Source organism: Hypanus sabinus, chromosome 18 (assembly GCF_030144855.1).
Source record: "Hypanus sabinus isolate sHypSab1 chromosome 18, sHypSab1.hap1, whole genome shotgun sequence".
Taxonomy (NCBI): domain Eukaryota; kingdom Metazoa; phylum Chordata; class Chondrichthyes; order Myliobatiformes; family Dasyatidae; genus Hypanus; species Hypanus sabinus.
In genome coordinates this window covers 54,439,858-54,463,793 of record NC_082723.1, presented here as the reverse complement: position 1 = coordinate 54,463,793, position 23,936 = coordinate 54,439,858, and the positions used below count along the sequence as shown (strand labels likewise).

Sequence of the window (23,936 nt, the reverse complement as noted above, 5' to 3'; positions counted from 1 at the left end):
TCTAAGAAGTACCTGAAATGCCGGATTGCCAGGTAGAGCGCCAACAGTTCCCAGTTGAAAGCACTGTATTTGAGCTCGGGTGGTCATAGGTGTTTGCTGAAAAATGCCAGGGATTACCAGCGACCCTCGATGAGTTGTTCCAGCACCCCACCGACTGCCGTGTTAGATGCGTCCACTGTGAGGGCGGTAGGGACGTCCGTTCTGGGTGCACTAGCATCGCGACATTTGCCAAGGCTTCTTTGGTTTTAATGAAAGTGGCAGTGGACTCCTCGTCCCAGGTAATGTCCTTACCCTTACCTGACATTATTGGAGTATAAAATATTATGGAGTATAAAACTTGTATCATTTGCTGTGTAATCAAAACTATGTAGTCAGCTTGCTATGCATGTACCCAAGATGAAATCCTAGGAATGTAGAAGACAATGGTGTGTTAATGAGAGGTAGCTAAAGAGCTAAAGAAATGTAGATTAGAACATTGCTCAGTTCTGAGTTTGTTATTTGCTATGCATGTACCCAATTTGGTAGGAGACTGAAGTCTTAAAAATGTAGAAGACAATGGTATGTTAATGAGAGGTAGCTAAAGAGCTAAAGAAATGTAGATTAGAACATTGCTCAGTTCTGAGTTTATTATTTGCTATGCATGTACCCAATTTGGTAGGAGACTGAAGTCTTAAAAATGTAGAAGACAATGAGAGGTAGCTAAGAGATGTAGATTAGAACATGATTAAGCCAATTGATAGGAACAGTAGGGACATGATGTACGTGTAGTATGTGTAATACGCAACTATAGATCGATTACATATGCTAATGCAACTGGACCAGGATTTTGCTATAAAAAATGCCGTGTCCCAGGTTCGGTGTGCAATCAGCGACTAGCTCAATGACTGTCTCAGCTTTGATTTGCAAATTAAAGTTTAACCCTTCTTGAAGAATCTTCTGCATCTCCAGGTCATTTGTGAAACACGATAAACCATGACAACATCAGGGCGAACAGGGGGCACATGATTCGGGGAGCTGAAGGGAGGAAGCAGTGGTAGAAATTCACCATACCCACGAATTCCTGAAGGCCTTTGATTGTGTTGGGTCGGGGGAAATGGCGGACCGCGTCTACCTTAGTGGGCAGAGGGGTTGCCCCGTCTTTAGTAATCCTGTGGCCCAGGAAGTCGATGGGGTCGAGCCCAAACTGGCATTTGGCCGGGTTGATTGTCAGGCCGCATTCACTCAGTCAGGCGTAGAGTCGACGGAGGTGGGACAGATGCTCCTGATGACTGCTGCTGGCTATGAGGATGTCATGCAAATAGATGAAAGCGAAGTCCAGGTTGTGTCCCACCGAGTCCATTAACCACTGAAACGTCTGTGTGGCATTCTTTAGGCCGAACGGCATGCGGAGGAACTCGAAAAGGCCAAAAGGGGTGATGAGTGCCGTTTTGGGGGCGTCATCCAGATGCATCGGGATTTGATGGTATCCCCGGACGAGGTCTACCTTGGAGAAGATCCGTGCGCCGTGCAGGTTTGCTGCAAAGTCCTGAATGTGCAGCACAGGGTAGCAGTCCGGGGCCGGCAACTGGGCTTCACCCAGGGAGAACGTTTGAACAGTCTCGGCGTGGACCAGTCTCTTCCTTGGCAGGTAGACCAGCAGGCTGTGAGCTCACAAAAAATCCACTCCCAGGAGCGGTTGGGCTACGGCGGCCAGTGTGAAGTCCCACGTGATCTGGCTGGAGCTGAACTGTAGCTGCACCGTACGGGTGCCGTAGGTCCTTACTGTGCTGCCGTTCGCAGCCCTCAGGGTGGGACCCGGTGCTCTGTTGCAGGTGTCGTAACTCGTCGGAGGTGAGACACTGATCTCGGCTCCGGTGTCGACCAAAAAGCGGCGTCCCGACCACTTGTCCCACACATACAGGAGGCTATCCCGATGGCCAGCCGCTGTAGCCATCAGCGGCGGCTGGCCCTGGCGTTTCCCGGGAACTTGCAGGGCGGGCTACAGCGGCAGGCTTCTGTGCCCCACCACTGGTGCGGGAAACACCATTGTTCGTTGGCCTCCTCACCCCTGCCTCTGGGGTTAGCGGGCTCTGCGGCCGGGCCTGGTCTGGTTTGCTGCTGGGAGCGTGGCCTGGTGATCTGTGCAACGGACACCCCACTCTCCTTCTTGGCTTTCCACAGCATGTCCGCCCAGGCCGCCACCTTCTGGGAGTTGCTAAATCCGCGTCAGACAGCAGCAGGCGTATGTCCTCGGGCAGCTGCTCTAGGAATGCCTGCTCAAACATGAGGCAGGGCTTGTGACCTCCAGCCAGGGAGAGCATCTCATTCATCAAAGCTGACGGTGGCTTGTCCCCCAAACCATCCAAGTGCAGTAAGCGGGCAGCTCGCTCGCGCCGTGAGAGTCCAAAAGTTCTTATGAGCAAGGCTTTGAATTCTGTGTATTTGCCGTCCGCTGGGGCGACTGTATGAACTCCTCAACCTGGGCCGCTGTTTCCTGGTCGAGGGAGCTCACCACGTAGTAGTAACGAGGTTATCTGTCGAATGTGGAATTGGGCTTCTGCTTGCTGGAACCATAGGTGAGGTCGCAGCATCCAGAAGCTTGGCAGTTTGAACGAAAATGCATGAACAGATGCGGCGTCGTTCACCTTCGGCCCAAGTATCGTTTGGGCCATCGGGGTCACCTATTGTAGCAGTGTGCTACACGCAGCACTGAAATAACGACACGGAGTTGGTGAGCTGCAGTTGCAAAAAGAGATTTATTCAAACTTCGCAGCCTTGCTTTATAGCCTTCCTTATCCCGCCCTCCCCGGGGCACGTATTCACAGTCCCATCCCGTGCGTGGGCTTTTCCCCTTGCTGGTGAAACAGACTTGGCGCCCTCTTTGGGACTGGCCTCAATGCCGGTGCGCGCCGCTCTGTGAGCCGGTTCAAGTGCGCTGGGAAGTGGGTCGCCACACTATTTCCTTTAAATGACCTAAAGTCATCAAATGCCAAATTTCCGTTCCAAGTTGTTCCAAGTCAACTTACAATTACTAAAAACTTAAAGAATTTATTTAAAGAAAACTTAAACCCCTTACTGAATTATGTGAAAAAGACGCTTTTTAAATGGTCTCTTTCTTTATCTCTAATTGGCCAAATTAATTCGATTAAAATGAAGATTCTTCCTAAATTTTTATATCTTTTTCAGGCTTTACCTATTTTTATTCCTAAGACCTACTTTGTTTCTTTGAATTCAATTTTAACATCTTATATTTGGAATAATAAACAAGCTCATTTAAGTAAAGTTTACCTACAAAGAAATAAAGAGGTGGGTGGATTAGCCCTACCCAATTTTAGGTTTTACTATTGGGCTGCCACTATAAGGAATATTACTTTTTGGTCCTATTATATTTATCGTAAAGATTGCCCATCATGGGTCTCCTTAGAAGTTAATTCTGTAAAAAATTCCTCTATTGTCTCTCTTCTTGGATCATACTCTTCTTTTTCAGCAAATAAAACAACAGATAACATAACTGTTAAGCAAACTTTAAGGATCTGGTCTCAATTTGGAAAATTTTTTGGTTTAGCGAATTTTTCATTATCAACTCCCATTCTCCTTAATTATTTTTTTATCCCTTCCTTGACTGATAGAAGTCTTTAAGGATTGGGATGAACTAGGTATTAAGTGTTTTTGGGACCTGTTTATCTCAGGATCTGTTGCTTCATTTGACCAATTGTCAAATAAATTTGCACTCCCAAAAACACATTTTTACAGATACCTTCAAATTAGCGATTTCTTACGTTTCAAATTAACTACTTTTCCTACAGGTCCTGATAAAAATTTACTGGACGATATTTTAAATGTAAAACCTTTTGTTAATGGTTCTATTACCGGTATCTAAATTGTCAGGTTTCTGATGATAGATGGAATAAAATTCTTAAACAGGTTAATAAATCATCTTTCTGTGCTCGTCATTCTCTTCTACAATTTAAAGTGGTTCATAGAGCTTACATTTCTAAACAGAAGCTGTTCAGTTTTTATCCGAATGTTTCTCCACTTTGTAATAAATGCAACTCTGCTGATGCCTCTAATTCATATGTTTTGGTTTTGCCCTAAAATTGATAAGTTTTTGCGGGAAGTATTCCATACCTTCTCACAACTTTTTAGGGTCCAATTTGACCTCGTTTGGTATTATTGCAAATGAAGATATAACTTTAAATACTCCTAACCCCCAGGTTTTAGTTTTTACCTCTCTTTTAGCAAGGAGAGCAATCTTGCTTAAATGGAAGGAGTCTCCCTCCTACACATCTTCAATGGCTACGTGATATTATGTCGTATTTAAATTTAGAAAAGATCCGCTGCTCAGTCTTAAATTCGAAACAATCTTTTTATGATATCTGGGGACCTTTCCTAAATTACTTTTTCAATTTATAAAGTTTAACAGTGCACAGACTTTTATGTATATTTTTATCTTCTCGTCTTCAATGAACATGTTTATTTAAATTCTAATTATCCATTGTCATCCATCAGTTTTTTTCTTTGGTAGTTGGTAGGGGATTGACTTTTTTTAATATAAAAAAATTATTTTATGATGTATGACCTATCTTTAAATTTTTGATTAGAGTGGTATACATTTATGTGATATGCTATAACATTTTGATCAATTTTATTACAATATATGAATGTACATAATTTATGTTGTGACGTATCTATGTGTTGGACTCTGTAAATCTTTGTTTTTTTCTTCTGAATAAAAATATTGTGAAAAGAAAGGAATAATGGTCGCATGGAGAAGTTGGACCACAAACATGTGAAAATCTGCAGATGCTGGAAATCCAAAGCAACACACACAAAATGCTGGAGGAACTTAGCAAGCCAGACAGCATCTAAGGAAAAAAGCAAACAGTCGACATTTCAGGCTGAAACCCATGATCGGTAAAAGACTGTAGTCTGCCTGGCCTTCAGCATTTTGTGTGTATTGCTATGGAGAAATTGGGCTGCTTCCATGCTGTCTAACTATAACTGTAAACCCTGTGCAATCTCAATTTTGCTAACTTTTTGTTTAAGTCTAGGGACAGATTTAATGCTGACCACTTGTTGAAAAGATTGGAGGGAAGCCTTACCATCATGCCACCAGAACCGTGGTCGTGGCCGTGCCCTGGCGCAGGTGTTGAGTTGTGCTCATGGCCACCAGAGGACACATGCATGTTCATGTCGTGATGACCAGCACCATGATCCATCGAATGGTTCATCCCGAAACTCGAGAAAATGTAGCGGAGAGTCTCCTTGAATACCTGAGAAAGGAAGCACGCAATATTACATATCTCCAGTGGAAAATATGCACACCCCAAATACAATTAGAAGTTGAAAGCACAATAAGAAAATGTGGTGGAGTAGGAGGATAAAAAAGGGACAGGTTAGTTATACTGCAAATTAACTGCAAAGTTCAAAGTAAAGTTATCAGTTATTTATAGGGAAATAAAATACAATGGAATTTATGAACAACTATACATTAACGGTGCTGGCTGGTGGCGTAGTGGCATCAACACTGCACTTTGAGGCGAGAGGTCCTGAGTTTGAATCCGGCCGGCTCCCTTGCACACTCTCCATCTGTGCTGGGTTAAGAGCTGGTGATCTCTTAAAAAAAACTCACCTGGCAGAAGGCAAAGGCAAACTACTGCTATAATTTGCCACATACATGATTTCCCAATATGTCAGAGCGGCATGGAGGGAAATCGTCTGCCAAATGTGACCTACCGACGACGACGATACATCAGCAGACAAACCTTTCAACAGGACAATGGCCTAAAACACACTGGCTGAGCAACCAAGGAGTGGTTTCCAAAGAAGCAATTTGATGTCCTTGAGTAGTTCAGAGTCTTGACCCAATTGAACATCTCCGGCAAGAGCTCAAAACCATTGTCCACCGCCACTCCCCAACTAACCTGGCGCAGCTTGAGCAATTTTGCAAGGAGGAATGGGCAAATCTTGCTCCATCACGTTGTGCAAAGCTAATAGCGACTTATCCAAAAATACTACAGGAGGTGGTTCAACTAAGTACTGAGTAAAAGGGGACGAATACTTTTGAATTGATTTCTCAGTTCTAAATTTTTAGTTTTGATGCTTTACAATTTTCCCTGTTTATTTTTGGGTTCTACTGTGAAAATAAAACAAGCATGTGATTCATGAATAGAAATTTTCAGTTAAATTGATCAAAACCCCTGGTTGTAGTACTCAATTATATGGACAAAGGGTTGGGGGTGAATACTTTTACAAGGCACTGTATACGTACTTTGATGATAAATCTGCTTTGAACCTTTGGACCTTGATAATAACAGCAAACAACCCATTTTAAGAATTTCTGACAAATAGGAACATCTCAGCGCCAAATCCAATATTGAGATGAGAATCGAGAGAACAACATAATCTTTTAATCCAATTCCAAATGAATTTTATGTCTCTGACATCGTTAATTATTAATGATTCAACTACTTGACCAAAAAGTCTGGCTTTTGAGCCTAGGAGCTGCACTTGACATTTGCAGCCAAATCAGGTTTCATGAGATTGTGGAGCACAAATTAAGTTTACTGCAATGTGATGATCACAGCAACTTGTTTACAATAGCAATTGATTTGATTATAAGAGCAGAAATTCAATGCAGACACAGGCAGGAAATAAATGTCACTTAAGTCACAATCACCAATGTAAAGCAGTATAGATACACACACACAATTCAGGTTAAAAAAATGTAAAAGTGAAAAATTCTATATTAATTTAATGTTTGTAACCAAAGGTCTGAAGGGCATTAAGATCTGAGCTTCAGCATTTCACCGTAACATTTTAAAACATGAAGCTGTGGTTCCGGTTTAAGATGGCACTGGTGAAGCCAAGCGACTTACTTGCTGGTGGCCAATGAAACAAAGAAATCAACTAAATACTCTAGTAATCATACGTTTTCTGGTAAACGATCACCACAAGCAATAGCCTTCAACTTCTATTGGAACTGGAGGCAATTTGATGCGGCAGCACTGAGGTGAGGCAAAACAGTGGGCCCTTCTCAGGAAGCGAGGGAAGTCCTGAGGTACAATCTATTACAGCGCTGGACTGAGTTGGCAAAATCAGGTACAGGCTGAGTCAAGGCGCAGGGCCCAGGCCCCAGAGTGTTTTAAAGCAACACAACCCAATGTCTGGACGATGATTTAAGAGCTGGACTAGATTAAAAAGGTCAGGATGTCAGGGCCAAAGGCGAAGGACAGGACATGTGAACATGCTGCTCTGCAACTCTTCCTTGGCCCTGCACTGAACTGAGAGTCTATGGACAGACTCTGTACTGTGGACTTCAGTTCTGAGCAGTTATGAATAGCTGGAGAGGCATAATATGAATAGGAATAGTCAGCATAGCTTTGTCAAAGGCAGGCCGTGCCTTACGAGCCTGATTGAATTTTTTGAGGATGTGACTAAACACATTGATGAAGGTAGAGCAGTAGATGTAGTGTATATGAATTTCAGCAAGGCATTTGATAAGGTACCCCATGCAAAGGTTATTGAGAAAGTAAGGAGATATGGGATCCAAGGTTATTTTCTTGCTTTTATTGTTTGCATGATTTGTTTTTTTTAAATTTCTGCACATTGGGTATTTAATGGTCTTTTGGGTATGTTCCGTGGCTGCCTGTAAGGAGATGAATCTGAAGTTTGTATAATGTATACACACTTTGATAAGAGATTGTCGGACAGATGGGAAGAATCAGTGACAATGCTAAAGGGCCCTGCATATGCAGCACTTCTGGTAAATATTCCTAGTGGGTGGAAGAGAAACTCGAATGATCCTCTCAGCAGTCTTCACAATCCTTTGTAGGGACTTGCGGTCAGATACCTTGCAATTCCTACACCAGACAGCGATGTAGCTGATCAGGACTCTCATGATGTCCTGTAAAAAGTGGATAAAATTTAGGGGGCCGGGGTGCAGGCGAAGAAGCTGCTGTGCTTTTTTGACCACTGAGGTGGTGTCGAGGGACCATATGAGATCACCATTATGTGCACTCCCAGAAACTTGATGTTCCTAACTATCTCTAAGGAGGTCTGTGAATGCACAGTGGAGTGGTCAGTCTGCAATTTCCAGAAGTCCACATCTGTTTGGTCTTCTCTATACTAAGACTTAAGTTTTTGTATGCCACTTCATCATTGTTGTTGTTTGAGGCCTACCAGTTGTGTAATCAATGAACTTGATGATTTGGTTTGAACTGGATCTAACAGTGCAGTCACGTGTCAGCAGTGAGCAGAGCATGCATCCCTAGTGATGGAGCTAGAGATGTTTCTGCCGACAAGGTTTGATCAAGAAGTCCAGGATGCAGTTACAGAGAGAGGTGTTGAGACCCCACAAGAAGTTTATCCACCAGCTTCTGATGAATGATCATATTAAACCTCAAGAAACAATATCCTGGCCTATGAGGCACCATTTTCCAGGTGGGACAGGACGGAGTGGAGTGTAGAAGCTATGACATCATCAGTGGACAGATCTGAGTGACAAGCAATCAGGAAGGGGTCCAATGTAGCAGGAAGATGGGATTTAATGCAACTCAACCAGTTGCTCTGAGCACTTCATTATCGTTGCGGTCAGTGTCACTGAGGCAGATTACTGCACCCTCTTGGGCACCAGTTCTACTACTCTACCTGTTTCCTATAGCCCTCAACTCTGCTAGACAAAATACTGCCTTGGCCTCAAATATATTTAATAATTAATTTTCCATTGCTCGCTTGGGTAGAGAATTCAAAACACTTTATTGCCTCAGAGAAGAAATTCCTTACAACTCTGGAAATACGATGTAGCAGATGTAAATTCTTAGGTGAAGGGAACATTCCCTCTGCAACTACTTTAGTCCCCTCAGAAAATTAGTACATTCCATCAAAATAACAGTGCAGACCACACTCTCTTTTTACATTCATCCCTCATCCAGGGAATTAAGATAGTGAACCTCGAGTCAGTGAGAGTGAGCGTTGTTCGGCAGACAGACATCAATTTGCCCCGTGGAGCCTTCGACCAGCAGCCAAGATGCCCCGCAAGTCGAATGACACTCCAAAGCCTGAAGAACTGAGGAGATCATTGCGAAAATGGTGTAATGTCGTGACAGCTGCTCCGACCAAGAAGGCACCAGCGAAGAAAGCTGCTGGGAAAGCTAAGAAACCAAAGGTCGTCAAAGGCAAAGCAAGTGACTCGAACCAGGAACCCAGCACTGCTCCTGCCCAAAATGGAGAAAACAAAGAGGCTTGAGAAGCAAAGTTGCTGATAGGCAACGTTTCAACAGTGTCTGAAAGGCTTAACAATTTCCTGCAACGTGTGCAGTTGAAAGGAATATTTTTACGAGTTTTTATAAAAGCAACTCTTTTTTAAAATTTTGAGTGAGCAAATGTGGGTGCTTGCATTGTTTTATTTTGGAGGTTTTGTATACAAATTGCATGTTGAATTACTTGATATTAAACTCCTTTTTGCTCCCACACAAACCCCTCAATTTTGATGAAGTCCTGACAAAGGGTCTCGGCCCGAAATGTTGACAGCGCTTCTCCCTATAGATGCTGCCTGACCTGCTGTGTTCCACCAGAATTTTGTGTGTGTTGTTGTTCCCCTCAATTTTGACCATTTTCTATCTCTTCCATCAGATGAAGTTATGTTTGCAATGTCTATTCATGTTACTGGCAATTCCTGACCCCTGTGTGATATCATTATTTTCAGATTTGGCCATTTAAAATTTAAAAACACTTGTTTTTTAACAACTACTGTTTGAAAATGGAAATAGCAGAATCTCTTTTGGCTCAAATGGAATTTTTAATTCCACAGAGTTTTAAATTTGCTACTTAAATAAAGTTGGATATTGTTTAAAAAAAATGATAGTGAACGTCTTCTCACCTTAATCCAATGAAGATAATCCCCTCCTTAAAATTAGGAAAGAAATGTTCTTAGTATTCCAGATGTCATAGCACACATGGAGTTGCAGCAAGACTTACATACATTTTTTGATATTTTAACACCTTTGGAATATATGGCAACACTCTACTGTTCTTGCCGATTAATTGTTGTACCCAAACTTTGTTTCATATGCAAAAACACCAATCCATCTCCTGCCCTTCCTCTCATTTAACCAATATTTTTTCTTTTCTTCCTACCAAAATCAATTACCCTGCATCTTCCCACATTATATGCCATCTACCAAATATTGGCCAAACACCTAACCTACTTAATATCCCTGTGTCCTCCTCACAACTTGCTGACCCATCCTTGAGTCGGAACCAAAGCTGACTACAATTCTCAATGCCTTTACCTGTTATGCACATACGGTATAAATAGTGAGGTTGCAACATTGATCTACGTCTGACCCTAACTTACCAAGCTGAACGCGATGCATTAATTCCAAATGTTTTCTGAATGATCCATGAAAATTACTTCAAAATTCTATTTTGTTATTTGTAGTATTTTAAATCTTTACACTAATTGTTGCTGTAAAACAACAAATTTCATGCCATATCTTTAAGTGATAAACTGGCAGCTTCTTCTTCATAAAGTTATTAACTGTGTATTAATGTCGTCTCAAAACCATCAGCTCTGAACTCACTGGTACCAGAGTGTACTAAAGCAACTGTACCTGATGTCTGGACAGTGATTTAAGTGCCAGGCTGAATTGGAAAGGTCGGCTACGGACTGAACCGAGACTGCAGGCACTGGGGACCAGGCACCAGAGCATCCAATGTTTGGATGATTTAGGTGCCAGGTCAGATTGAAAAGGTCAGGGTGTTGGGGCCTGAGGCAATGGACGGGCCAGTTCAGCTCAGATTGCTGCTCGGCTCTGTACTGAACCATTTCAGAACATAAATAGCAATCTGGGAAAATCAAGCCCAATATTCTTATTCATTTCAACCATAGACCATGCTGCTAACTTACTTCACTCTGGACAAGTCTAAAAGTTGATTCATTCTCCTTGCTAACACTGTAAGGGTGGGACAGGCCAAAAGCATAATCTCATCTATTACCTGGGGATGGCATTAAATACATCCATTTTGGGAACAGGAGTAGGTTAGATGCTTTGAGGCTGAACTGTAGCAGCATTTGTGTATCAAGTTGAAGTGGGTTCATAGAACCTCCATGCTTTTCCCTCCCCTCCAAGCCATGATTAACATTCATTTTTCCTTGCTTAGAGATCAACTTCCTCTTTTGCCACTTTCTGAAAACTTTCTTTCACACCCTTTAATAGAATTTTCTGGCTTCAAGTAACACTGCACTCATCTCACATTATGGTTAACTACTGCAGACCGATCCACTCAGTAAAGGAGCGATGGAGATAAACCATATAGGCAGAGACCAAGGACCACAGCACCTGTGATGAGGATCACAAAGGCATGGCTAAGTGAAGCAGAGAAGCGCTAACAAGACTGCTCTTTGGATTGGACAACATTCGGGGATTCATCTGGAAATCCAAATGAATATGCCACAGTTGTCACAGACTTCATCAAGACCCGTGTGGATGAGTGTGTGCCTTCGAGAACATACCCAAATTAAAAGCCATGGATGAACCAGGAGATTTGCTACCTGTTGAGGGCTAGATCTATGGCATTCAAAGCAGGTGATCTGGAACCATACAAGCCCAGGTATGACCTATGCATGGCTATTTTAAGAGTGAATAAAACAGTTCTGATTGAAGTTAAGAGTTGGAATGGAACACGTCAGCTCTAGCAGGACTTGCTAGCCATGACTTCCTACAAGGCAAAATCTGACATTATGAATGGCTGGGATGCTTTAATCCTAGATTAACCCAATATCTTTTATGTATGCTTTAAAAGGGAGAATAAAACTACAACCATGTGAATTCCTGCAGCACCTGGTGACTCTGATCTTTGACTCAGAGACTGACGTCAGAATATCTTTCAAGAGGGTGACCCTTTGCAATGGTGTACCTGGTCGGGCACTGAAAACCTGTGCCAACCATCTGGCGGGAGTGTTCAAAGACATCTTCAATCTCATTGCTGCAGAGGTTCCCACCTCCTTCAAAAGGACACAAATCATACCAGTGCCCAGGAAGAGCAGGGTGAGCTGCCTCAATGACTATTGAACGGTTACACTTCACAGCTACTGTAATGATGTGCCTTGAGAGATTGGTCATGGCCAGAATCAACCTGCCTAAGCAAGGACCAGGACCTACAGCAACTTGCCTACTGACACTATAGATCTACAACAGTTGCAATTCGACTGTCTCTCTACTTGGTCTTACCACATAGGCAACTGAAATATCTACATCAGGGTGCAGTTTATTAATTACTGCTCGGCATCCAACATCATAATCTCAGTACTAACTAAACCCGGGCCACTGTACCTTCTTCTGCAACAGCAACCTTCACGTGGGAGACCATAGTCAGTCTGGATCAAAAATAACATTTCCCCCATGATGATCATCAACACTGGTGCCAAAGACTCTTGCAAATTTCTTCAGATGTACTGTAGAAAGCATTCTAATTGGTTGCATTACCGTCTGGTATGGAGGAGCCGCTGCACAGGATCAGAAAAGGCTGCAGAAGGCCGCAAACTCAGCCAGCTCCATCATGGGCTCTGGCCTCCTGAGAAGAGGAGGCTTCAAGGAGATACCTCAAAAAGGCAGCATCCACCATTAAGGATCCCATCACCCGGGACATGCCGTCTTTTCGCTGCTGCCATCAGATTTCTGAATGGACAATGAACTGACCCATGAACACTTTGCCCACTTTTTGTACTACTTAGTTAATTTAATATCCAGTGGATTGGCTCATTAGTTAATTGGGGCAGCTGCTTATTTGGGACAACTCTTAAAGGAACAAAAATTGAAAAAATTAACCAGAATTCCCTTTGTTTATTTGGGACACTTAGCCACTTAATCGGGGAAGGAGACTGTTGCTGAACAGTTTCTAACCAGCATCAGTCTTGTGCACATCTTGTGGTTGTTAGACACTACACTGCGCTTACAGCAAACAGTATTTAAATCACATCAGTTGTATGTGTTTGTGTTCAAAAAGCAGTGATCTTTGTCATCAACAGTTAGCAAGAAACAAGCATTAAGACAATTCAGAACGGTTTTGCTCACTGTGGTTTTAATCATTCAGACTTGGAAATGCCAGAAATGGTTGAGAGTGAAAATGAAACAATTTCACTAATTCAACATGTTAGGAACTACAAAGAATTTGAAAGTATCGACAATCATCTTGAATGCTACCATTGGTCCCCACCAGACACTTAGCTCTCACCTGTGGCTTCAAGTAGCTATTTGCATGCAACAGTGGCCACACCCCAGTACACCATTTCGACAGGTGGGCTAGACTTGGTGAGGGGAGCCAGCAGGTCTCGTACCCCAGTGAAATAGGGATGCCTGTCCTAGCAGGCTAAATCAGCTCCAGCAGACTGGGCAGAGGAGATCTGCAGTGAGATCCAATGACCAGGAAGGGAGTTCTGCAATGTTGCATGGAGAGCAATGGGCATGACAAGGCACAGTTGTCATGGTCATCCACCTCAACCAGGGAGGACCCCAGATGTGAATACTCTTTGTCCAAGATAATTATTAAACAAACTCTTCAAGGAGCGATGCCTCAAAAAGGCAGCATCCATCATTACTTTTCATTAAGGACATCATTAAGGACGCCCTCTTCTCGTTGCTACACACTCAACAATTCAGGAACAGCTTCTTCCCCGCTGCCATCCGATTTGTGAATGGACATTGAACCCATACACACGTACATATACACACACACACGTGCTGGCATGTACATACAATAAATTGTAATAAAAAAGAAATTGTTCAGAATCTCCCCCATCTCTTTTATAGCTGTCCACTCTGATTCTCTAAGGGACCAATTTTATCCCTCACTATCCTTTTGCTACTAATATAACTGTAGAAACCCTTTGGATTTATTTTCACCTTACTTGCCAAAGCAACCTCGTACCTTCTTTCAGCTTTTCTAATTTCTTTCTTAAGATTCTTTTTACATTCTTTATATTCCTTGAGCACCTCATTTACTCCATGCTGCCTATATTTATTGTAGATATCACTCGTTTTCCAAACCATGTTTCCAATATCCCTTGACGACCATGGCTCTCTCAAACTTTCCTTTCAACCTAACAGGAACATAAAGATTCTGTACTCTCAAAATTTCACCATTAAATGACTTCCATTTCTCTATTACATCTTTCTCATAAAACAAATTGTCTCAATCCACTCCTTCTAAATCCTTTTGCATCTCCTCAAAGTTAGTCTTTCTCCAATCAAAAATCTCTACCCTACATCCAGTCCTATCCTTCTCCATTATTCTTCTTCTTACAGCAACTTAGTTTTTATTATGCATTGCAATTTACTGCTGCTATACAACAAATTTCACAACATATGCCAGTGATATTAAAACTGATTTTGATTTTGCAAGTAGCACTTCCTCAATTTTTATCCAAAATGAATACGTGTCATTTTAAAATTTATACAACTTGTATACTCCCATCATTAAAATTCTTCAGTGTAATTGACTGTGCAACTAACCTTATGATACAGCTGAATGCTACAGAGTCTCTATAAAATGCTCCAATCCCATTTACATTGTAAATCAGAAACCCACTCCAGAGAGCACGAGCCTTCTTAATCTGTGTAGCTTATTATACAGCGGTGCAGTATAAGCACCCTAACACGTCTGCACCAGCAACCACAGCATTCACATGTTATGCTTCTCCATCAACTTCCCTGTTACCTACTCTATCTCAACCACTTTCATTGTGTTGGGAATTCAGTGGCATTCAAACGCCTCTCAAGATCTGGTAAACAAATAGCGAAAACATCTCCGAAGAAAAACAACGCTCCTGCTAAATCCTGGGAACATTTCGACCACGACTGCTCAAAGCTGAGAGGGTATTGAGGAACCTTGAGTCCATGCATTGGATGGTATAGAGAGGTGGAAGGAGTGAGCCACTTCAAACTATCCATCTACTCACCCTGTCAGCGGCTTCCTGCTGCATCCAGGGGAATTGGCAATTCCCACTTTAGCATCATCAGTCATCTCAGAACCCACAAAATGGGAATAAAAGAAAGTCACATTTGATCTTGAGAGACTGCCTGAGAAAATGATAAACGCTCAGCTGAACTTCAAGTATTGAGCACAAGATGTAGAAATAGCTTAACGCTATAGATATTGAGACAAAACATCTCCTGGACAAGCACTTAGAACATTAAAAATCTACAGCACATTACAGGCCCTTTGGTCCACAGTACCGTGCCGACCATCTAGAAGCCGCCGAGAATTTTCTAACCTATAGAAGAAGTTATTTATTTATTTAACGAAGAACTGCGGATAATGTAAATTAAATATAAAACTGTTGGAAATACTCAACACGTCAGGCAGGAGGTGTTGAGTGCAAGGCAGAGTCAATGCTTCAGGTTAATTACCTGCCAGTTATCAGTTCCGAACAAGGCTACATTATTGCACTTTGTCCTACATTCTATGAAGATATGAGTAATCTCCCACAGAGTAAATAAAAGGTATAAGCAGTAAGGATTAGCAAATTTACCGAAAGGCTGAAAATCATCCAGCATGGCAAAGAAGAAATGGATACACAATCAGAGAACTGCACAAGTTAAGGGTTTGGATTTCAGAAAATTATTATTGATATACAGGCTCAAAACAGATTTACCTCACAACACCGATAAAAATTATCTTTCCCAAAGAGCAACAAGGTTAACACATCCCGCTCTGAGGCCAACGTTCAAATGTTGATCCAAACAGCAATCACAAAAAAAAACGCCACACTTTTGATTGCACCTTTCTCACTTTCCACAGACTTCATCTCAAACCTCAGGTTCACTGCAGACCAACCTCAACCAATGTTTATTTTAAACTGTGCTTACCTCAGTGTTATTATTCATGGTTGCCTTTTCCCGTATTCCACAGAATGTCAGTATGCTAGAGGATATCTACATTCAGTCATCTGTTGACATGCTAATAAGGGTGCTGGTTAATGTTTACTGAAAGCAGCCAGTCAGAATCAGCCAACATCAATAACTCATTAATGTTTTTAGAATGCAATTTATGATGCAGCAGAAGCACATCAGGTTTATATGAAATAAGAACAGAATGCTGGAAAAGCATTTACTTTTTATTTCCAGCACTTGCAATTTTATTGAATTACAGGCTAACATGAATGTTACTTTGAGCAGAATAGTACATGGAAGATTCTATATTTGATTCTATCTTTGCTTTTCAAATTACAAGCTTTCCAACTCTGGATGGACAGAATTTGAATAATTTCATCAAATTAGCTTCCCCCCCCCCCCCACTACCTGACCTGTCATTAAGTTAAATTTGAGCATTAGACAAGTTCTTCTGTTTATGCTTTAATCCTCTGTGTATGACTGAATTTCAGTTGCCAAGTAGACATTTTATCTGATTTTTAAAGAAATATGGTTTGAACTAAATCCGCCTGGGACATCACATTCCTACATCGTTCTCAAGTTACAAACCTGGTTCTAATGCATCGTAAAAGTATGACGGTCTTCTTTCTGCTGACAATAGATGGATGGGTAGGTCAAGCCAGATCATAGATCAAATAAAGATCATGGCTGCAAAAATGCTCCTGAATTAAAGACCATAGTCACTCCCAATTGTACCTTTCCTTCACCTATCAAATAAAATTAAACAGCCAGCTATTAACAAAAAATTGCAAAGGTCTCTTATAAATCAAGACATTCTCTATACAATGAACCTAAAAAGCTCATTACTGTAAGGCTGAAGGGTCTCAGCCTGAAACATCAACTGTATGCCTTTCCATCGATGCTGCCTGACCTACTGAGTCCCTCCCGCATTTTGTATGTGTTCCTGTAATGCAATTCACTATACTAATAAATATATACGAGGTAATGAATATCTTACTTGGTTATACTCATTCAGTATTTCAACTTGTATGTTTTCCATTTAAAAAGCATGTGAAATTCAGATAAAACTAAGCCACACATCAGATCTGAGCAAAGATTTCGGAAAGTATACAAAATCAACTTTTGATAGACACTTAAATCAATATTAATGATATCAGGGAGGACTGCCGTTAAACTATCCTCAAAAGTTATATCAATCAAGCAACACTTAATGGAATTTTATTAACGTAGTTCTTCCTTCATTGTCAAATAAATCTTTCCCAATTTCATTTCTAGAGAATTAATTGGTGTTTCTTCTGGCTTTCAGATCTGGAGTTCCAAATGATCTTGGCATTATTCCCCTTTTATTTTGAACACACAGTGCCTTTGGAACATCAGTTAAAAATACACACACACACACGTTCTACATTCATCACGATGATAACCAGCTATGCATCCCACTCTTATTTTTACTTTCTCTGATGTCATGCTGCTAGTTCAATATCTCATGAGGTGAAATAGTATTGGTAAAAAGACCAAGCAACTGCCTTCAGTCCTCACCACACTCTGTCCTTTAAGTTACTGAATCCATCTCGGGTCTGCAGTCATGAGCAGAGGCAGAACTAGACCAGTTGCAACTTCGGAATCCTATCAGCTATGGTCAAGTCAAGTTTATTGTCATCTTATGTATGTGTATACTGTCAAACGAAATAATGTTTCTCCAGTCCAGGGTGTAAAGCACATAATACACAATAACTTAGGAAAGGATTAAATCTGTAAATGAATTTTGGATAAATTAACACAGTAAAGAGCAGAAATTAAATATTGTAGGGTACAGAACAAATTAACTGATGACACTTTAAATGTGATGCAGCAGGGAGATCAGAAGTATAATGGCCTCAGGACAGAAGCTGTTTCCCAAACTGACTGTTCTTGTTCTTATGCATCAGAGCGTCCAGCCTGATAACAAAAGTCAAACAGGATGCTGGATGGACGGGTAGGATACTTGATAATACTAAAGGCTCTGCATATGCAGCCACTCCTGAAAAACGTCCCTAATGGATGGTGGGAAGACTCCTATGATCCTCTCAGCTGTTCTCACAGTCCTTTGTAGGGTCTCTCAGTGCAATACCCTGCTGCAACCATACAGATGAAGATGCAGCTTAACAGGATGCTCTCAATGGTGTTGTGTGTTCAGGCCATACAATTGCTGTATTACCAAAACCATTATATATCCACCTCTAACAATATCCAACACATGTGCCATTACTTCCCAAGCTAGCTATACCCTAATTTTAGCATGCTTAACATTATTTTCAATCATCTGTATGTTCTCTCCCATGCCTGACTTGGCAAGATTTGTTGTTTAAAGTTGCAGCTATTCTGCAAACCAAACCTCCTGTGCAATCCTGGTTTAAGTTTTTCCTTTATACAATAACATCCCTTGCATTCAGTCACCTACTTCCTGAGTGCTGGAATTTCTTCCTGAAAACAGACTTGAGATCACATTTATTTACAATGCTCCTTGAAACTTGTCTTGAACCAAAATTTTGTTCACCAATCCTATTTTCTATGGCTTTGCATCAAATTGTGTTTATTAAAAAAAGGTTCAAAGGAAGTTCATGAAATTATTCCAAGATTGAAAGGCTTATCACACAAGGAGTGTTTGTTGACTCTGGGCCTCTACTCACTGGAATTAGGAAGAATGAAGAGTGACCTCATTGAAACATATTGAATATTAAAAGGCTTCAATAGATTGGATGTGGAGAGAATGCTTCCTATGGTGGGTGGAGTTTAAGACCAGAGAGGACAGCCTTAGAATCAAGGAATGTCCATTTAGAATGGAGAGGAGGAGGAATTTCTTTCACCACAGAGTGGTGAATATGTAGAATTCATTGCTACAGGTGGCTGTGAAAGCCAAGTTACTAGATATATTCTTGATATGTCAGGGCATGAAGGGATACAGGGAGGAAGCAGGAGATTGGGGCTGAGAGGTAAATTGGATCAGCCATGATGAAATGGCGGAGCAGACTCAATGGGCCAAATGGCCTAATTCTGCTCCTATATCTTATGGTCTGCTTGTAAAGTGTTTTGTGACGTATTATGTTAAAAAACATATACAAGATGGAAGTCATTAACAGCAAAAGTCAAAATTTACAATTACCTTCATCAAACATTGTGAATTCACTTTATAAACATATCTTCAAGACAGGTATAAAAGGAAGTTTAAATGAAAAATAGGTGCTCAATTTGAAAAATCTCTGCCTTCTCAGTAAGAATACAGTGCAATACAAAAGGAAGCCTATATTCATCACAAATAAAATATGTGTATGTGCCAGGCTTCTTGACAAGCAGAAGTGCAGTGACACAACGACAAAGTTGCGTATATCATATCATGTAAAAAACATGTACATTTCTCAGAATAGCATTCTAATGTAGACAGAAGCACAAGGTGAATTAAGTTCAGTAAGTCTGCTAACATTTTCTGTAGTTCTTTCTGAGACAGTCCCTTGGGATCGATGATGACTTACTTCCACCACAGTTCTGTGGGTTTTGTGTTGGCTAATGAGTTTCATGTGAGAAACACAGAAGCTTCCACAGGTTAGGCAGAAGATGCTTATTATGGCAAACAGGCGGGTAGCTCGGACCACTTTTACTCCGGGCATCTGCATACAACTAGTCCATGGATTTGAGCTCCCTAATGCTAACGTGAATGCTCCTTCTCCAGTTGCGTGTGGTCGTTGGATTAGGGATTCTTAGGAGGCAGTGGGGATGTTGCACTTTTTCCAAGGTAGCTTCAAACACGCCCCTGAATCTTACCCTCTGTCCTTATGATAATTTCATACCTTGGGAGACTATAGAACAGAATGTTATTTCAGGAGTTCAGTTTCAGTCTCCAAGATTCTTGTTTAAGCAACCCCGCAAAGACAAATGTAGACGCACACCTGCTCTTTAAACTGTAAGTAATTTCAGTCCTCAGGTGAAAATGCTCAACATTTGTCTTTGCAAGCTGCGTTAACTATCTCATAAGCTACATGCATCTCTTTAATGGACAATCCCACAGTAAGGTAGAACATCTGTCACACAGGTGAAGTGACTATGCTCAATCCTGACTTTTGGTGCTGTCTGCCTGGACTGTGCATGCACTCCCTGTGGTACACAGGTATCAGCCACGTGAATACAATAACTCCTAATGACATCTGACCCTCAAAAGTCTGCCCTGCCATTCAATCGGGCTCCAGTGCAGCCCCACAGCCCTCAAATCCCTGATCTTCCATCAATTTATTTACCTTCACTGGTTTCCATTCATATCCCAAGGAGTTCAAATTGAAAGACCACTCTAAATTGCTCAAAAATGTAAGTGAGCAATATAATCTGAATAGGGAGAATAAAATAGAGTTCAGCATAGGATTTGCATGAGTGGGCTTTTGATGGTTGGCACAGTGAGCTGAAGAGGCTGATTCCTTGCAATATGACTCCAGGAGTTTAAATTGTCTTATTTAGAGTTAATCTACCAATGAGACAGAAATAGTTCTGAAATACACAAATCTCACATGAAGCACACTAACAAAATAAAGCACATAAAACAAACATTGGTCAGACTAACACGAGAAGATAAAATAATGGACATTTCTGGATGGGACATGCTTAATGGAATAAGGTAATGGAAATACTCAGTTCAATCTCTGTTCAATCTCAGTTCAATACTCTGCACTTGTGGATATCCAGTTGATTACTCTTCATGTGAACAAGTTAGAGGTAAGATAGCTATTAACCTGGAGAGAGGAGAAAGTTAAAGAAAGCTAAAAGATCTGTGATAGCATAGAGACCAAGAAAGACTGAATGACATAGACAGTCACAGCTGGAGAGGCTGCAAAGTTGACAGGCCCTAGGAATGAAGAGACAAATAAAATCTAAAATTACCCAGAAGAGAGGAACAAGAGCACTGGAAATATAATATGCACAGCTCTAAAGGCTTACTGTCAGAAACACACTGAGTCTCAGCAATTTGCAGAACGGTAAACTTTATTTTTCGAGTCTGCAGAGTCGGACCCAACCAGCTCCTGCTAGATTGAGTGCCGAATTACACTTTGCACAGTTTTTTATACCCTACATTCTTCTTTAATCTCATTACAAAATTACAAATGTGATTACCCCTTTGGCCCACTTATCAGCCTCAGCGCATTAACACCGTTATTGTTCAACCGTTAAGCATGTCTTCCCGTTACCCGTATCGCTTCTTTAATCAGCAAGCTATTGTTTCATCCTGATTTTGCAAATTGGTTTATACGTTGCCCTGCAAGTTGCTTTGCACGTTCTTTCTGTGTCAGCACATTCTAAATGGACTCCTTAAGAATCATTTCTCTCAATCCACCCTTTTTCTTTTTAGAATGTGCTATCAGTTGGGCTTTTGCCACGGGTTTACATAGGCTTCTTCCTCTAGCTCTATTTCCCTTTGTAGGAGTACCTGAACAGGATCAGCTGGGGCCCCTGGTTGCATGACTTGTCTTGCCACCCGAGCTACTAGCTCCCGCAAGCAGGGGATCAGACATGGTAGCAGAAGGAGGACCATCAATCCCCCTCCTATAACCCCTAAAGCGGTTCGCCACCAGCCTCCTTTCAACCATCCGTCCAGCCAGTCCCAATACCCCAGCGGCTTCCAGGTCTGTACCGGCACGTGGGCTAGTTTCCTTATTTTATCTGATATTTTTTTTGAACCACCTTTCCGTTGTCATCTATCTTTAAGCAGCAGTTGGTTAGATTAAACTTTCCACATACTCCTCCTTTTTGTTGTAGTCATAACATTTCTCGTTTACATGCGAGTGTGATACAAAGGACCCTGGAAAAACCGTCATGCCCACCCTTACCGTCGTCCTGCACTTATCACATCCCCCTTCAGCGCTTCTCAACAATAGCAGTATATACATTACAGTCCCAAAGTTCATTCTGTCCGTCTTTTGAGCTTTAGCACCATCGGGTCTTCTCCCTGGACGCAAGTCCATTCTGCACCTTCTTCGGGCTTTACGGGTCCCTTGATTCTCGCGGCGTGGGTCCACCCTTTTTCTTTTGTCCTTACTGCGGCTTCGGTGGTCAGTAGCACCTGGAATGGGCCTTCCTACTGCGGCTGTAACTTCTCTGGCTTCCAAGTCTTAATCAGGACCCAGTCACCGGGCTGAGTTCGGTGGAGTGCGAAGTCCAGAGGTGGGGTTTGTGCGAGTAACCCCTTCCTGCGCAATTCTGCAAAAAGAACGAGACAGTGCCTGTAAATAGTCCCTTACAAAGACATCTCCCCCTTGCAGGGAAGGATAGCCCTCCACCTTGTTCCAATATGGAAGGCCAAACAACATTTCATAAGGGGATACTCCTATATCTTTTCGAGGAGCCGTGCGGATTCTTAGTAGGGCCAGGGGTAGACACTTGGTCCAGGGTAGCTTGGTTTCCATCATTAGTTTTGTCAATTGCGTCTTCAAAGTACTGTTCATCCTCTCAACTCTTCCTGAGCTCTGAGGGTGCCAGGGGGTGTGCAGCTTCCACTGGATTCCCAAGGCGTCACAGATTAGCTGGTGTGTTTTTGAGGCAAAGTGTGTTCCCCTATCTGAATCAATAGACCCCATTATTCCATATCTCGGGACTATATTTTCTAATAGGATCCGTGCCACTGTAGGGGCGTACGCTTTAGTGCTTGGGAATGCTTCCACCCACCGAGTGAAGTGATCCACAATTACTAACAGGTACTTCCATCTCTGAACTTGTGGTAGTTCCGTAAAGTCTATTTGGATCCGATGGAACGGTCGGACGGCTAGTGTTTGTCCCCCTTTATGGGTGGCACGCATCATTTTCTTGTTTACCTTTTGGCAGGTGTAACAGCCCCACACCTCCTGTTGAGCTAGTGTGAATATCCCTTTACAAACATAGTCCCTTAGGATAGTGTCGCACATAGCTTGCACTCCCCAATGGCTTTGTTGGTGTAGTTGTTGCAGTATATGACGAGTTACTTCCTTATTCAGTACTTGCCGTCCGTCGGGGGTCTTCCACTCGCCTTCTGATGTTTGTCGGGCTCCCCTGTTGATTCCCCGTATAAGAACTGTGCCGGGTTACAACTATTGTTCCTTTCAAAGCTTACATCATCCCCGACCATCAGAATGGTTTCGTATTTCAGTATGCGAGAGTCCGTCAACCACCGCTGAGCTTTTTGGGCTAAGAGGGTGCTAACGGAGTGCTGGGTATACACCGTCATTCTTCCCCCAAAGGTTAATTTCCGTGCTTCTTCTACTAGTACGGCTGCTGCCGCTACGGCTTGTATGCTCGTCGGCCATCCCCGGGATACCGGGTCTAACATTTTTGATAAAAAGGCCACAGGTTGCCGCTTTCCTCCTTTTTCTTGGGTTAGTACTCCTAACGCAGTTCCTTCATTGTTTGTTGCATACAGCTGAAAGGGCTTTTCCAGTGCTGGCAGTGTTAATACCGGGGCCCGAATTAGTTGCCCTTTTATTTTCCTGAACTTCTGTTCTTCTTCTTCGGTCCAGCTGATTATTCCCCGGTCTTCCTTTGCCAATTTGTCGTACATAAACTTCACCAGGGAGGTATAATTCTCTATCCAAATCTGGCAATAGCCCACTAAGCCCAGAAATTGTCTTATTTCCTTCTTTGTCCTGGGAAGCGGTATTTTAGTTATTCCCGCTATTCTTTCTGGGGTTATTTGGCGGTGCCCTTTACTGACTCTGTGTCCGAGATATGTTATTTCCTTCTCGACAAATTGCAGTTTCTTCTTGGACACCCGCAATCCTTTTTCTCCTAGGTAATTCAGGAGTCTTATAGTATCGTCTCGCACTACCTCCTCTGCTGGTCCCGATAGTAGTAGGTCATCGACATACTGTAATAGTTGATTCTTTTCGGTACAATGGAATCCAGCCAATACTTGCTCCAGTACCTGTTCGAATAGGTTTGGGGACTCCGTGAACCCTTGGGGCAAGACGGTCCACCGGAGTTGCTTCTTCCGCCCAGTGAAGGGATTTTCCCATTCAAATGCGAACATATCTCGGCTACCTTCCTCCAACGGGCAACTCCAAAAGGCATCTTTTAGAT

At 42.1% G+C, this 23,936-nt stretch overlaps 1 protein-coding gene across 4 annotated transcripts in view; it reads right to left on the bottom strand.

Moving 5' to 3' along the window:
- Window positions 1–23,936, bottom strand: part of slc31a1 (solute carrier family 31 member 1) — a 76,814-nt gene that overhangs the window by 27,229 nt on the left and 25,649 nt on the right. For 3 of the 4 annotated variants that reach the window (XM_059994340.1, XM_059994342.1, XM_059994343.1), the window contains exon 2: window positions 5,082–5,252. In XM_059994340.1, coding sequence (XP_059850323.1) covers window positions 5,082–5,252 — 171 coding nt within the window. Of the gene's footprint in view, window positions 1–5,081; window positions 5,253–15,848; window positions 15,918–23,936 lie in introns of those variants that run through there. The other variant, XM_059994341.1, reaches the window with a different exon arrangement.